Here is a 13,793-nt window from a genome sequence, read left to right as displayed (position 1 = left end):
CATCTTGATGTGCAATATCAAAGGACTTGCGCGCTGATTGCTTTAAAAGGTCTATCGTGCGTGGAACGAGAAAGATTGGATTGAAAGTTTCGACAAGTGAAAAAGAAATCAAAAGATTACTTGAATTCCTCATTTTTTAAGAACAAAAAATTTCCCGTAAAATGATAAAAGAAAAGTCATTTGATTGTTTATATCAAGAGAAAGGCAATCTAATTATGTGGAAGAGCTGGAAATTACACCTGTATATTCACCGGATGCACTTAATGAAGGAGAAAAAGATAAAAGCTACTTAGCATTCGATTTGTATGCGCATTCAGTTAAATTGTTACATCGGTCAAATTACATACAACTAATTAGTCTCCATCGACCATTCTCGGTTAAAAAATATTGTTTACCACTGTCAGTGGACGATGTTTACCTATTGGATATATTTGAATTTTTACGTTGCTTTAATGCAACAAATAATTTCGGCGAACTACCTTGTCACAGACCACAACCGCGTTTTAGCCGGTCATTCTTTCAAGGAGCTATACACCACAAACTGGTTGAACTGTATTCAGGCTTGTTATGACGAACCAAAATGTATCTCGTACAACTACCAAAGATTAGGGGCTGAAAATGGTGTGTGTGAATTGAATGACAGTGGATTTGAGGACTTGTGCGACAGAGATGAGGTACTTATCTACTCATCCGGCTTTGTTTTTCAACAGATAAGAAAAATTAAGGTAAGTATTTATTGGTTGCATGTTCATTTCAATTGCGGTAAAGTTGGGCGCCTTTATTATGATGAAGCAACAAAGAATTTTAGGGAAGGAAAACTGTAATAGGAAGTGAAAGGCCTGAGTTTGGATGCGTAGATGTATGAGAGGCATAAAAAGTAAACTTACATTTTATCCCAGCTAGGACACATGTTATTGCGGTGTCACAATGCCGTATGCTCTTGCCTCCGCTTTCCTTGTGATTCAGTCTTTTAGTTTTCCAAATCCATATCACACTATTCGAAAATTAATATCAGTAGGTTAGGGATGTGCATTGTCTATTTGAGAAGAAATACAAAAGGAAAGGCAAATAAAATAAAATAAAGCGCTGAAAAATTAAAAATAAAATTGCAAACTCTTCTCTTAAAATTTTTGACAAAACTTTAAGTAAAACAGCAATGGTTTCTTTCGATTTCGTATATTGGCTGAAGATGACTTCTCTGTGATTATAAAACGTATTTCTTGAACTCAAGTGAACAAATCCTTTTCATTTAATCGATCGACAGTTGTCCAAAGATGATTTGAATGTCCAACACACTGGATTAAGCGTTCCGGAGTCAAAGAAGTTAACTACAGCTACAACACGCACTAAGGATAACACAGGACTCCTGACGCTAAAGCCCATTAATTTGGATGATTAAGTAGCACCTGGCCCTATACTCCCAACAGAATGAAAAGAAAAGCAAAATAATCACCTGAGTAATTCAGTGATAATTCCAATATCACTTTGAAGTAGAGGAGCATTTGCCAGCGTTGTAAAATTTAGTGTTTCACATAACCCGCGAGGAGGGCATGTTTTCTGGCGGGCGAGTGACAAATGTTCTGACTGATTATATTGTTGACAGAGGCAGCCATAGTGAGTTTGTAAGATCGAGAAAAACCTGACGCGCTTCAAAGTGGTTTACAACGAAGAGAAAAATAGGCGGCAGGGGTGGGGATAAGGTGGTTTGTTCGCTCCAGGCTTTCCCCGATCTAAATAACTATATATGGTAGCTACAAAACTCAATCAGAATGATAAGCACTCGCTCGCCGATATTAAAGGCATTCAATACAGTCTGTATTTTCCGACCATTGTGCTTCCAACTAGTGACATCAGAGGATAATGAATTCCACCCAAACCATCCCAAATGTAACCACTGACATGAATTGTGCAATCAAAGGAACGGACTTTGATTAGAATTTACAGGGTGCTGTCCGAAGAGGAATTCTTTATTTGTGTAGCAGTAGCAGTAGTTACCAAATGTAAATCGTCGTGTGTTACACAGCGTTGTAATTCGTGTACCCAATGCAACATTTAAGAATCAATGAATGAAAATAATTATTCTTAACTTTTCAATCTTAGCACAGTGGATCTGTCTTTACCAACATGTCTGATCTTATTTACGTGACTAAGCTGACTATTACTAAAACATACCTTAAAACAAATAAAACCAAGCACATAAGATGAGTAAATGTGTCAATAAACTTCCATTTTAAGCACGTATTCCTGAGTGAAGACCCATGGATATTACTAGTTTTTTTTACCATGTATAGAATAGGAAGGCCGAATAGCGAAAAAATACTAAAAGGCGAAAAATCCTTTGCTATTTGTAGCCTTCATTGTAATGGTAAATTATGAGTTCTCATGAAAGGCAACTATCTCCAAATACGTTGTTGGACTTTAGTTTCGTGACTATTCGCTTTTTTCGTGTTTCCTGATGTAACATTTACTCTGTATCTCTGTATTACATCCGATCCTCTATTAAATGGTATTCTGCATCAGGTGAACAGCATAAAGGATAAATTTACCCCTTATGTTGCAATATTTGGTGGCATCTTAGGCACCTGAGGCAAAATACATTTTATTAACTACCGTCGGTTTGCGACGTTTGTTTGACATAATAAACAAGCATGGCTACGAAAACATAAGGTAACCTAAAGAATCCTCCAGTTTACAGAGAAGCAAAAACTAGATTTCTTGATCAGAGATCAATCGAGAAGCTTCGAAAGAAACGATTTAATATATTACTCACTTTGCTAATCTTTTTCGCAAGGAGGACCTCACTTGACGGACTTTTTCCCACAACTAATCCTGTAAGGTTGAAATGAATCGAGGAAACACTATTTATTTTTCTTTCTGCTTGTGAAAATCGACTTCCTACGATGGCACAGTATTCAACGTTGTGTCCTAAAATTTCCTAGAGTACGTGTAAGGGGGGGGGGGAGGGGACGGGAGGGCACGGCTACTCGTAGGCTAAAAATTTTCCCATATGTGTGATTGGTTGGTAGGACATCCCATGAGATGAATATGCTTTTGGCGGTACTGTTCACAAAGGTGACATTTTGTGGCGGAGTCCCAGGAACTAAAATGAAGGCTAACATCTTAAACTCTTCATTTAAACCTCTCAAACTTGTAAACGTGTTACATTTTACATAAGACTTTTATTCTTTTTAATAAAAATTGATTTACAGCATAATACATACCTCGCTTAAGAACTAAACATCAATATTTCTTAGCTTAATTACAACATTTTTTAAATCGTTCTTACCTTTCCACCAAAAATTGTTCCGGGACGTTTACCCGCAACAAGTAACTGAATGATGATAATTACTTTTGCAATTTTTTACAAAGCTGACGATTATTGACAATTATCCTATGTAACAGTCTACGGTTTTTATCAGACCATTTACAGACGTACACGCGAAATGGAGAAAAATCGACCATAACTGCAATTGGCGATAATTCCTTTATTGTACCCTGTACATTAAAAAAATTTCACAGATTATCACGTTTGGTATCGTAAATTGTTCCAAGGATGTTGTTACGGAACAGCAGCAGTTATATTAACAGGCTCACTAACTGGTCCAAATCCTTTGCTATTTGCAGCCTCCACACTAATGGTAAATTTTGAGTCCACATTTATGCTAACGATCTCCAGATACTGTGTTGGCGCTTGTACTTCGCGACTTGTTGTTTCGTTGGGGATCTTTGATGTAATATTTACTCTGTATTTCTGTATCAAGCCCCGTCGTTTACCATCAGGTATCCTGTCCCAGAAGACCAGTACACAGGACGAATTCACTCTCACTGCGATAATATTTGGAGGCGCCACCTTAGGCCCTGAAGCCAACCACATTTTATGTACTTAATGAGTGAGCGGGAGGGCCGGGAAGGAAAATATTTGGCTCGAGGTGCACTCTGTCCGTACGGCATTACCTCGAGCCTCATATTTTCCTTGTCTGGTCTAACAAAACTCAGTCAATAAGCATTTTGTTATATGATCATTTAGTGCTGGAACTCGCACACAGAAGAAGGGAGCCCACTGGAAATCTAGCAAAATAATCTAGAGTTAATTTGTACATTTTGTTGGACTGTTGTGGTAAACTGGCTCGAACACAGAGCGCAGACGGGAGGCATCAGGAGTCTGATCAAGAACTTTTATTCAGATCGACCGCCGCTTTTTTTTCAATACCTAATTTAGCCTTAAGTAAACGTTCTTTACTATCCTGTCGGTAGGCAAGTGGGGGCTTGCAGGAACACTGACTTTGGTAGATTAAACATCTCTCTAGAGGACTATCTCAAGCAATTTCACTAGACTTTCGAAATGAACAACAAAGTACTCGATACATCAAGCCAAGAAAACAATCGATCTTCGAGAACTAAAACCTAACCAAAAGCTCAAGTTGAGGACTTAAAGTAAGGTCGGTAGACGAACTCAAACACGACTAGTGGTGGCGATTACTGTCCGACATTAAGCCCCATTATAGCAGTCAAGGACAAATCACTCAAAAGCGGAACTATATGTGTGCACTTGTATCGCAGGACAAAACGAGGCTCACAAGACTTGCGCAAAGACTACAAGATATTCTAAAAAAACATAAAAAATTCACAAACGTGTAGCCAGAACACTTCAAATGTAGTTCATAACAATTTTTTATCTTCAAGGCAGAACAAGGAAATCAGAATGCACCGTGAAGTACAACTCACTTTATCATTTGTTTTATTTAAAATTACACAATTTTAATCCTCTTTCTCGGAAAATGCAAAAGAGCTATGTGCGTGCGGGGCCGGATGGTTTATTTTCTCAACAGGTTCACGTCAACACGTCCCGCCTTACACTCGCTAGCTTTCACTATGGTTATCTACGGCATTGCACGTGCGGGGCAGTGCGGATCATATAATATATGAAAAGATGTTACTTACTTCTCTCGTCTGGTTTTACCCAGAGGACCTCACTTGACGGACCATTCCCACACTGGTTGTAGGCCCGCACTTTGATTTCGTACCTTCTGTTCACAATTAATCCTGTAAGGTTGAAATGTACGTCGGGAGCACTAAACACTTTTCTTTTCTCCCATGCCGGTTGACCTCCTTCTATTATCGAATATTCTACTTCATATCCGAAAATTTCGTCATTTGTCTGATTCGTTGGCACAGCATCCCATGTGATAAAAATGCTCTTGTACGTGTTGTTTACCATCGTGACACTTTTTGGAGAAGTCCTGGGAACTGAAATGTAGGCTAGTTTCGGTTAACAATGAAATATTCGAGAGCAGATCCTCAGTCTTTTTCTTCTTCGTTGATGTTTTGGTGCGTCTGCGATCCTCTCAACACCAGCGGTAAAGATCACTGACGCACTGGAACACTCCCGACTTAGGACCAGCCTATCATATCAAGTGGTCAGAAACATTACACTTGCTAAATTTATGGCAGCTTATCGAATTCGGGCGGGTCTTAAGTTTAGGCACGATCTGATGGGCCTATTTGAACTGAAGGGTTATACTGTTTTCTTAATGAGGATATATTTGTTAAAGTAACCCCCCCCCCCAAAAAAAAAAAAAAATGATGATATCCTAAAAAGATGAGTTCCGCCTGCAAACGCTCACTTAGAGACAATATTAGTTCCGATGTTTTCTTCCGAAAAATCAGTGCCAAACATATAATGAACTTTGCATCCCTGCATACCGTAGAAGTATCAGTCTACAAATATAACATCAGCAATTAACATTCACATGTCTTCATGACTAGAAGCCACAAGTTTGTATAAAGCTGATAATAAACAATTTCTTAATGAGTCTCTGGATAAGATTTTAGCTGTTACTGAAAAAAAACACACTCATCACAAAAGCATTCATATTCATTACGTTATTTTTTTATCTAAACAAATTGTCACCCAAGGTAATATTGTCATGGAATTTTTATTTTTACTGGGAAACTTTAAATTTTGCTCTCATAATTTGCCCGGAAATTTTAGAAGAAAATTAAAGAGCTTACCTGATCTATCCGAAATGCAACTGTTTTTACCGTGGGAAGGTAAACACCCGTTAACCTAAAAGGCGTATAGCGAGTACATAATTATGTAATTGTGATAATGGCGATGATGAACAGAAAAGAGAGATTTCGGAAAACAAATCCATAATTTTTTGATAATTTACGGAGGACGGAAATGTTCCTTGACTGCTGCTGAATAATCTTTACTGCCACAGCAGATGCTCGAAGTGAATTCAGAGCGAAATAACGTTATTTTCTCATTCTGTGAAGATCACAAATTCAGATTATGCAGGCAGTGCTAACATTAAGATAAAAGCAAAGGAGTAAGCTCGGTTTGCTAAATCAATCCCATAAAAGTATGCCAACAAATCGGCAAAAAGCCTGCGTCACAAGTCAAGTAAAGATGCAAGTACCTCAGTTATTGAAAGTTGAATCATTGATCATATATAATGAAAGAAAGGCATGGAAGGTAACCATCAAATTTCCCAGTATCTAAAAGGTTATCTCTGAAAGCTGTCCTTGATTTGCGGATTTGTTACCTCATTCGCACTAAGTCTTATCCGAACACTTTATGTATTAAGTAGTGTTTTTTTATGATGCCAAAGCTGAACATACTATAAAACGCTAAGTTTGCTTTCTCCTAACAATAATACCTTCTTTATAATTGTTTTTATCTGCTGGAAAACGAAGCCCTTCGAGTAAGTAAGGAACTTATCTCTGTTGCACAAGTCTTCAAATCCACAATCATTCAATTCACACAGACCGTTAGCGTTTTCAGACCTCTGGTAGCTGTACGAGACGCAACTTGGTTCATCGTGACAAGCTTGAAGACAGTTGAACCAGTCTGTGCCGTGAAACTGTTTGAAAACATGACCGACGTTTGATACGCGGTTATTTTCTGTGACTAGATGTAATTTTCGTAATGGTGGACATGTTAAAAATACCAGGAAAACGTTAAGATAAACAAGGTTTTTTAAGAACAGCATGATTCCAAACATGAAGAGAAGACGGGGTTCTGCCCTCACGAAGGAAGCGATTGAACTCTGGACAAAGTTGCAGTTTGCTCTAATGTTCGTTAAACTCGAGAATGATTGACAAATCGGGCGCGAATTTTTTCTGCAATTTCATCAATGTCTTCACCTGCCATTATTCAAACTCTGACCTGTTTATCGATGAGCTTCATTTGACAAAGAACTTTAATTATTTTGATGAATATAGTTCACAGCATAACACGTAACCCACACAACAACTAAGCTTTAATATTTCTTGTCTTAATTAAGTCATTCCTTTTAATGTCACTTATTTTTCGAGAAATGCCTCAGAAAACGATTGATGTATTTTGATAATTACTTGTGCAAAGTTTTCAAAACTGACGATAGCTTCTGACCGGTTAATGGCTACGTTTTGTCACTGTGTACGGTTTTTATTAAAACGATTTATATTACATATCGCTTTTTGATAAAAATTATTTCATGGTATATCATTCTTAATAAGTATATTGGTTAGGCATTTGAATTTTTTTCTTCCTTATTAAATTTCTTTTAACTTACAGATTAATTTCTGACGCGAGGGTGTTGTACAGCGGAAATTACCCAATTTATTGGTAGACCTTAGTAAACATTAATCCTTTAACTCCAAAGATCTGATTGTTAATTCTCCTCTCTGGCTGCTACACACTTCTTTGTAAATTAGTTATGATAATTTAGTGTTAGATCAAGATAACAACTTCTACCTGATTAATTTTAGTTTTCTTAGAACCTGTTTGCAGGATAATGTTTGGATATGATAAGGAGAAGTTCAATGTTAATCACTTCTGGGAGTTAAGGGGTTAAAGCGATTAATTATTAACCAGACATCTGTGTGTCCTAAATTATAAACCAGGAACTAATTACGTGAGATACCCAACACAATGACCCGAAAAGGCCTAACACAATTGTAAGAATACAACGCAAAAATACTCTTTGTAAACCAGAAATTGCCCAAAAAGTATAAAACGTGAATTTTGATATCTTAAGTTTATTAAAACATTACCACTTTAAACTTCTATAGCTTAATTTAGAGACATCAGTCTCCTTTATTTTTATGTTTGTGATACGAAACATTAAAAACTCAGCAATCGACGCTTTATCTAAGAAAATTTTGGCGGTATGGTTTATAAACGAACTGATAACCTTTAAATATCTCTAAAGGTACACTGATACTGGAATTGAAACTAGCGGTACTTATGTTCCATTCACCTTAACAGGTTCACTGGCCGGTCCGTACCCTTTACTAGTTGACGCCGACACTGTTATTTCGTATTCTGAATGCGCCTCTAAGTTTGTCAACAATAGTAACCGCTTTGCTTTGTCTACTTCTTTACTCATTCTTTTTGCTCCCTCCTTTGGTCGGGTATAATTCACTCTGTAACTTATGATTGTCCCATCTCGTTTACCATTTGGTACTCTATCCCAACTGACCAATATGCTTGTTGAGTTCTGTCTCTCAGCTGATAAATTTTGGGGTGCTGCTTTGGGTCCTTAAATGTATAGAAATAGAGGCATCAGAATGTAACGAAATTGATCAGTCCAGAAAGTAAGCAGGTGAGCAGGCAAGCGGTAAGTAATGGCTATGTAGGTAGATTGGTACATTGGCTGGTAGTACTTAAGTATTATCGTCATTCGCTCTGACGAAGGGTTAGCGCTCGAAACGCCAGCTTTGAAACTCTTTACGGTGGCCAATTTACGTTATCAACTCAGTTGATAATAACAAATTACCATTTCATACTCTCCCACAGACGCAGCACCACAGTTTCTTCAGGAACAAGCCTCCTTTATTCACTGGTGAGTAGGTAGGTTGCCGGTTTGTGAGCATGGAAGTCGATTTTAAGTAATTACTTAGAAAGGTGGGCCAGTCGTCAGATAGGAAGGTTGGTGGGTAGATAGGCGGACGATTAGATGGGGGAGTGGATATATAAGTGGGTGGGGGTGGGGGTGGGGGTGGAAAGGAAGCAGAGTAGGACAGTAGGTGGGTAGGCGACCATAGGTGGGTAAGCAGGGAAGCAGGTGAGTCGGTAGGAACATGGAGACGTAGATAGGTTGGTAGGTAGCTAAGATGCGACAGGAAGGAAAGTAAATAAATAGATAAGAAGGTAGGTAGAGAAGGAATGTTTAGGTAGGTAGATAGGTGGGGAGGTCGGTAGTTAGGTTCAACTTCTCATTATGTGATGGAACGCAGCTCTTCAGTCAGAGCTATCCTCCTCCTGCAACGCTTCTTTCGAAAGTACATTTGCAGAAAGCAGAGAAAAGAAGGGGTAAACATTTAGATAGAAAGGATGGTAGGCAGGTAGCTTGGGGGGTAGGTATGCAGTTAGATAGCGAACAGCAACAGAGATTGATACAATGTAAAACATCATGTTAAAACTTACTGTCTTCGTCTGTCTTTGCTGAAAGCATCGCGCTGGAAGGACCATCCCCACATTGATTGAATGCTAACACTGTTATGTTGTACTTTCTGTGTATTTTTAACCCTGTAAGGTTGATATAAACCGTGGAAGCTGTAACCTCACTCCCATGAATGTCCTTCTTACCGGACTTTAAGGAGTAAATCACTTTATATTCTGGGATCAGTTCGAGATTCTGATTGGTTGGTACAACATCCCACGTGATGAAAAGACTGGTTATCGTCTTGTTCACCTCTTTAACATTTTGAGGCGGAATCGTGGGAACTGAAATGGAGACATAGTTCTATTAGCATTATAATTTCTCAAGTCTAAAGTAAATTACTATCAAGTGTAAAAATTGATCTTCGCAGCTGAGCTGGATACTAAAAAAATCTGTTAGAAAAAAAGCCTGCAAAAATACAGGTTTCAACGGAATTCAAACCCGCACCTCTCAGGTTCTAGTTGGATGCTAAAATTTGCCTCGCTTCATTTGCGTGGCTTTGGTGTTTAGTTGATAGTAGCGGCCCGACCATCCTACAAACTTACCACGTAATCTTCCAACTTTGCAAGTGGTTTATTTGGCCGGCAACCGATAGAAAGTGCGATTTATTGCTTTACTAAAAATGGGAAAAATTTTAATTTTCTATGAGTTTATCGGAGCAATATATTTTGACCATTTAGGGCGCCCGTAGTATTTAGGCTATTTCATAATTGACGGTGTTTTAACTCAACCTTCCCTTTATGCGCTGCGGTCATATTTCCGACGAGGTAATGAGGGTGTCAGTCTTAAAAATCCTTTTGCTTCAGATTCGTAATAGGTCTGGAAAACGGAGCTGGTTTAATCAGATCAAACATAAAGTTAAAACTAGCTTTTAGCAGTAATTAACCAACAACTCACTATTTTTCTAGCCTTCAATTCTGTAAATTGCATGGCGAGTTTTTAAGAGAATTAAATTGGTCACCTGAGTCATTCAATGCGCAGATGTTTTCCTTCTGTGAAGCGGCACACTCGTCAGTCTGCGGGATATAGGTTTTAGATTAAAAGAACATCGAAAATTAGACATAGGTGAGATAATGCTTTTCAAATAACGTTTGTACAAATCTACGTTTTAATAACCAATGTTTAATTTCAAGCCGATCATTATGCAAATAACTTTTTGAGTAATCTCCGATGTATGCGGCTCCTCTTCAAATGATTTAGCTTAGCGTCTGACTGAGCCTTCAGTAATGGTAATTTTAAAAAAATATCCAGGTGATTGACAAGAATATGTTCGCTAAAAAGTCTTTGTTTATCAGCTTTGTAAAAAAAAAACTTCTTCAGAGAATATCGAAACAAAAAATTGAAAATAAATTCTGGTTTTTCTATACACAAAATTGGATAAGAATATTTAGAGCTTAACGCAAAGGCAAGGCAAATTGACACCTGGATATCGTTTGAACATTTTTGAACAAATGATAATTAACATGACTGTGACAAGGCATGTGAAAAAGCCGATATATTCTATTAGCTAACGCTTCCGACAGCCGTGATAAACAATTTAGGCAAACTTTCAAACAGAAAACTCAAGAGCAAAAGCACCGAGCGGACATATTTCTCTGCAATTTTATGTAATATTAACATTGGTTTAACAGATCGAATAAAACTTAAGCCAGCAAATAATGAAATTAATGGATATATTGAAGAAGGAAAGGGTGTCTATAAAACGTCTTAGATTTAAAACGCTTCCTAGAGAAAATAAAGGGGATTTTTGTTTGGAAGAAGAGTCTTAAAAGTGCATGGAAATTAGCAGAAAGACAAACATGTTTGCACTCCTAAAATGAAGAATTAAAAGAGGAAGTCTTTATTTCTGGTAGAAAAAGCCGAAGTAGATGGAAAATAGGTTTCGTGTTTGAGATACCCATGATCCCAGGAGCTTTCGTAGAATGTAAAATTATTTTGATTAACAAACAGAAATGTCCCCGGCTTTAGCTGCCTCACAGAAAATCGAATTCAAGATAAATAAAATTAAACCTGTGACTGTACTTGCTGGCTAAAATTAAAGCTAGTTTGAGCTGTGAACTGCAACAAATGACGTCGACTACTACATCAGAATTACAACCTTGTTTTACTTAATACAGCACTCACTTTACTCGTCCTTATCTGCTGAAACACAAATCCTGGGGAGTAAAAGATAGAACCTTCTCTGTCGCAAAAGTCTTCAACTCCAAAGTCATTCAATTCACACAGACCGTTGGCTTCTGCCGATCTCTGGTAGTTGTACGAGATGCACCTTGGATCATCATGGCAGGTTTGTAGACAGTTGAACCAGTCTGTTGCAGTAAAGGCTTGAAAAACACGGTCGGTTAAAACATGGTCGTTCTGTGTGATGGGCTGAATTGCAAATATCAGTTTGTGCTGAGCAAAAACCAAAACCAACTTGAGAAATACCAAGTATTTGAGCATGACGATATGAATGATATTCTTGGGGGGAAATCTCTTCTCACGTTATAATGACAGAGAGCATCAGATATTTAAGGAATTACCATAAGTGACAGCTCTTAAAAGCTCAAATTAATTGGCCAATGTCTATTTTCTGAAGTCAACTCATTTTATTTACGTTTTAACGCTTCTAAATATTATTTTTCATCCCCCTTCAAATAATTCACTCTCGTCTCCAGAAACTTAATACACCGCAAAGATATTAAAAATCGCAGCAGGTGATCTCCAAATTTTCTATTTTAAAAAACAATTGCTTAAACGCAAAGACAAGTGACTCATATAAATAATTGCTTTTACCTCTTTCAGAATTTAAGCCGAACTTTTGTTATCGAAAGCGCATTTGCACTTCAAGTCCGACCATATTTTACGATAGGAAATAAATTATGAACGCCTTCACTGGAATTCATCCCCACTGATGAGATAACAAAATCACTGGAAAGGCTTGATTCTTGCGGACGTGACAAAAAAGCATCTGCTCAGATTGTTTACCTCATGATCTCCGCTTTGACATCCATAAACTCCCATATCATAGGGTTTACCCCGCGAGTGGGCAAGGTTTAATGAATATTGTGGTTGATTGACTACCCGTTCGAGCAGTTTAGGCTCAATTTGCCCGCTTCGAACCCGCGATGTGGAAAAATGCTTGAACGAATAAAGGTTTTGCGGGAGTTTAGCACAAAAAAGTGACCAACACTTCCATATAAACAGGCAACAAAGTTGTCCCCTGAAATATGATAACTTCAACCTACGTTCATGCACTGCGAAGATGATTTTTTTATGTCTCATGATCAACTGTGAGGATAAGTTGAATGAAATGCATAGCTACTTGGTACCTCTTGTAACCACATTAATACTCTGTGATTTGCTTTGGAAATAGAGCTTGTTTTGAAAATTGAAAGTAATGCGAGGGGAATTTAAAGGATTCTTTGTAATGAAAAAAATAGAAAAGCCTTGACTGTGCTCTGTATTGATGAAAAGAACGCAGGATGCGGTTAGAGCACGAAAGAAGTGTAGTGAGGAACACGAGACGTGGTCGAGTGTTTCTCCCCACTTCTTGAATGTTTCACAACAAAACATGGAACAGTTAGGGCTTCTCTATTTGTTATTTGTTATACATTTCTAAGATCAAATGACTAAATATCTTTATTGCGCCTTTAATCTTTTCTATTTTCTTTTTTTGTTTATGCTGCTCCCTTTCTCTCTTGGTTCCCCCTGGCCCCCTCCCTCCTTTCGTTTCTTCCATTCATTCTAGAGGGGATACGAGAGACCGAAAAGTGGGAAGTGGAATACTCGAGAGGAAGGGCACGAATTAACAACGTTATACTTTTTTGACAGCAAAATTGCTGTCGTGGATCTACCCTTTGGGAATGAAGGAAATGATACAATTCTCACATATTTCGGCCTTCGGAAATGATTTTTATTTATGGTTAAATCATGACTATTCGATGAAAAGACGTATTGAAGACGAAATTATGATGTCAGCCAAGATTCAACCTCGTCCCGCGGTTCCTCTCTCTTCCACCCTCTCTCTTGAGGGAACGATGTCGCCAAATATTTTAAGGACTTAGAACTAGTGATCAAGCGTAGTCTTTTTGGGTTCTGGTCACTCGTGGACATTCGTGGTCACTCGTAGTAACTGGCAGTCACTCGTAGTCAGTCTTTGTCATTCGTGGTCACTCGTGGTCACTCGCGGTCACTCGTGTGTTCGTTTAGAAATACAACGAGGTCTTGCTTATTGATTTTCACATCGTAGTTGTGGAGTATTTGACAAGTATTTGAATGCGTGACGAAAGCGTGAGTAAGGGTGACCAAGCTTAGATGAGAAATCTTTGACCAAATGTTAATTAGTTGCCTGCAATAAACTTGGCTTACTTCTTGCACTTG

General features: G+C 38.0%; 2 protein-coding genes across 2 annotated transcripts; one reads left to right on the top strand and one right to left on the bottom strand.

Moving 5' to 3' along the window:
- The first annotated feature begins 279 nt into the window (after window positions 1-279).
- Window positions 280-2,337, top strand: LOC149048963 (uncharacterized). Its single transcript, XM_089200573.1, has 2 exons — window positions 280-725; window positions 1,265-2,337. Exons 1-2 carry the CDS (start codon window positions 411-413, stop codon window positions 1,397-1,399), a joined length of 450 nt encoding a protein of 149 aa, XP_089056699.1. The 5' UTR covers window positions 280-410; the 3' UTR covers window positions 1,400-2,337.
- Window positions 2,338-3,487: 1,150 nt separating this feature from the next.
- Window positions 3,488-12,261, bottom strand: LOC149048962 (protein sidekick-1-like). Its single transcript, XM_089200464.1, has 8 exons — window positions 11,556-12,261; window positions 10,393-10,447; window positions 9,416-9,715; window positions 8,247-8,527; window positions 6,663-6,866; window positions 6,013-6,067; window positions 4,942-5,247; window positions 3,488-3,858 (listed from the first exon to the last, which is right to left on the bottom strand). Exons 1-8 carry the CDS (start codon window positions 11,871-11,873, stop codon window positions 3,560-3,562), a joined length of 1,818 nt encoding a protein of 605 aa, XP_089056590.1. The 5' UTR covers window positions 11,874-12,261; the 3' UTR covers window positions 3,488-3,559.
- Window positions 12,262-13,793: the final 1,532 nt, after the last annotated feature.

This window comes from Pocillopora damicornis, chromosome 3 (genome assembly GCF_964200805.1).
Source record: "Pocillopora damicornis chromosome 3, jaPocDami1.2, whole genome shotgun sequence".
Lineage (NCBI taxonomy): Eukaryota > Metazoa > Cnidaria > Anthozoa > Scleractinia > Pocilloporidae > Pocillopora > Pocillopora damicornis.
Note: the sequence above shows the minus strand (reverse complement) of the source record. Positions and strands in the feature narration are given on the sequence as shown.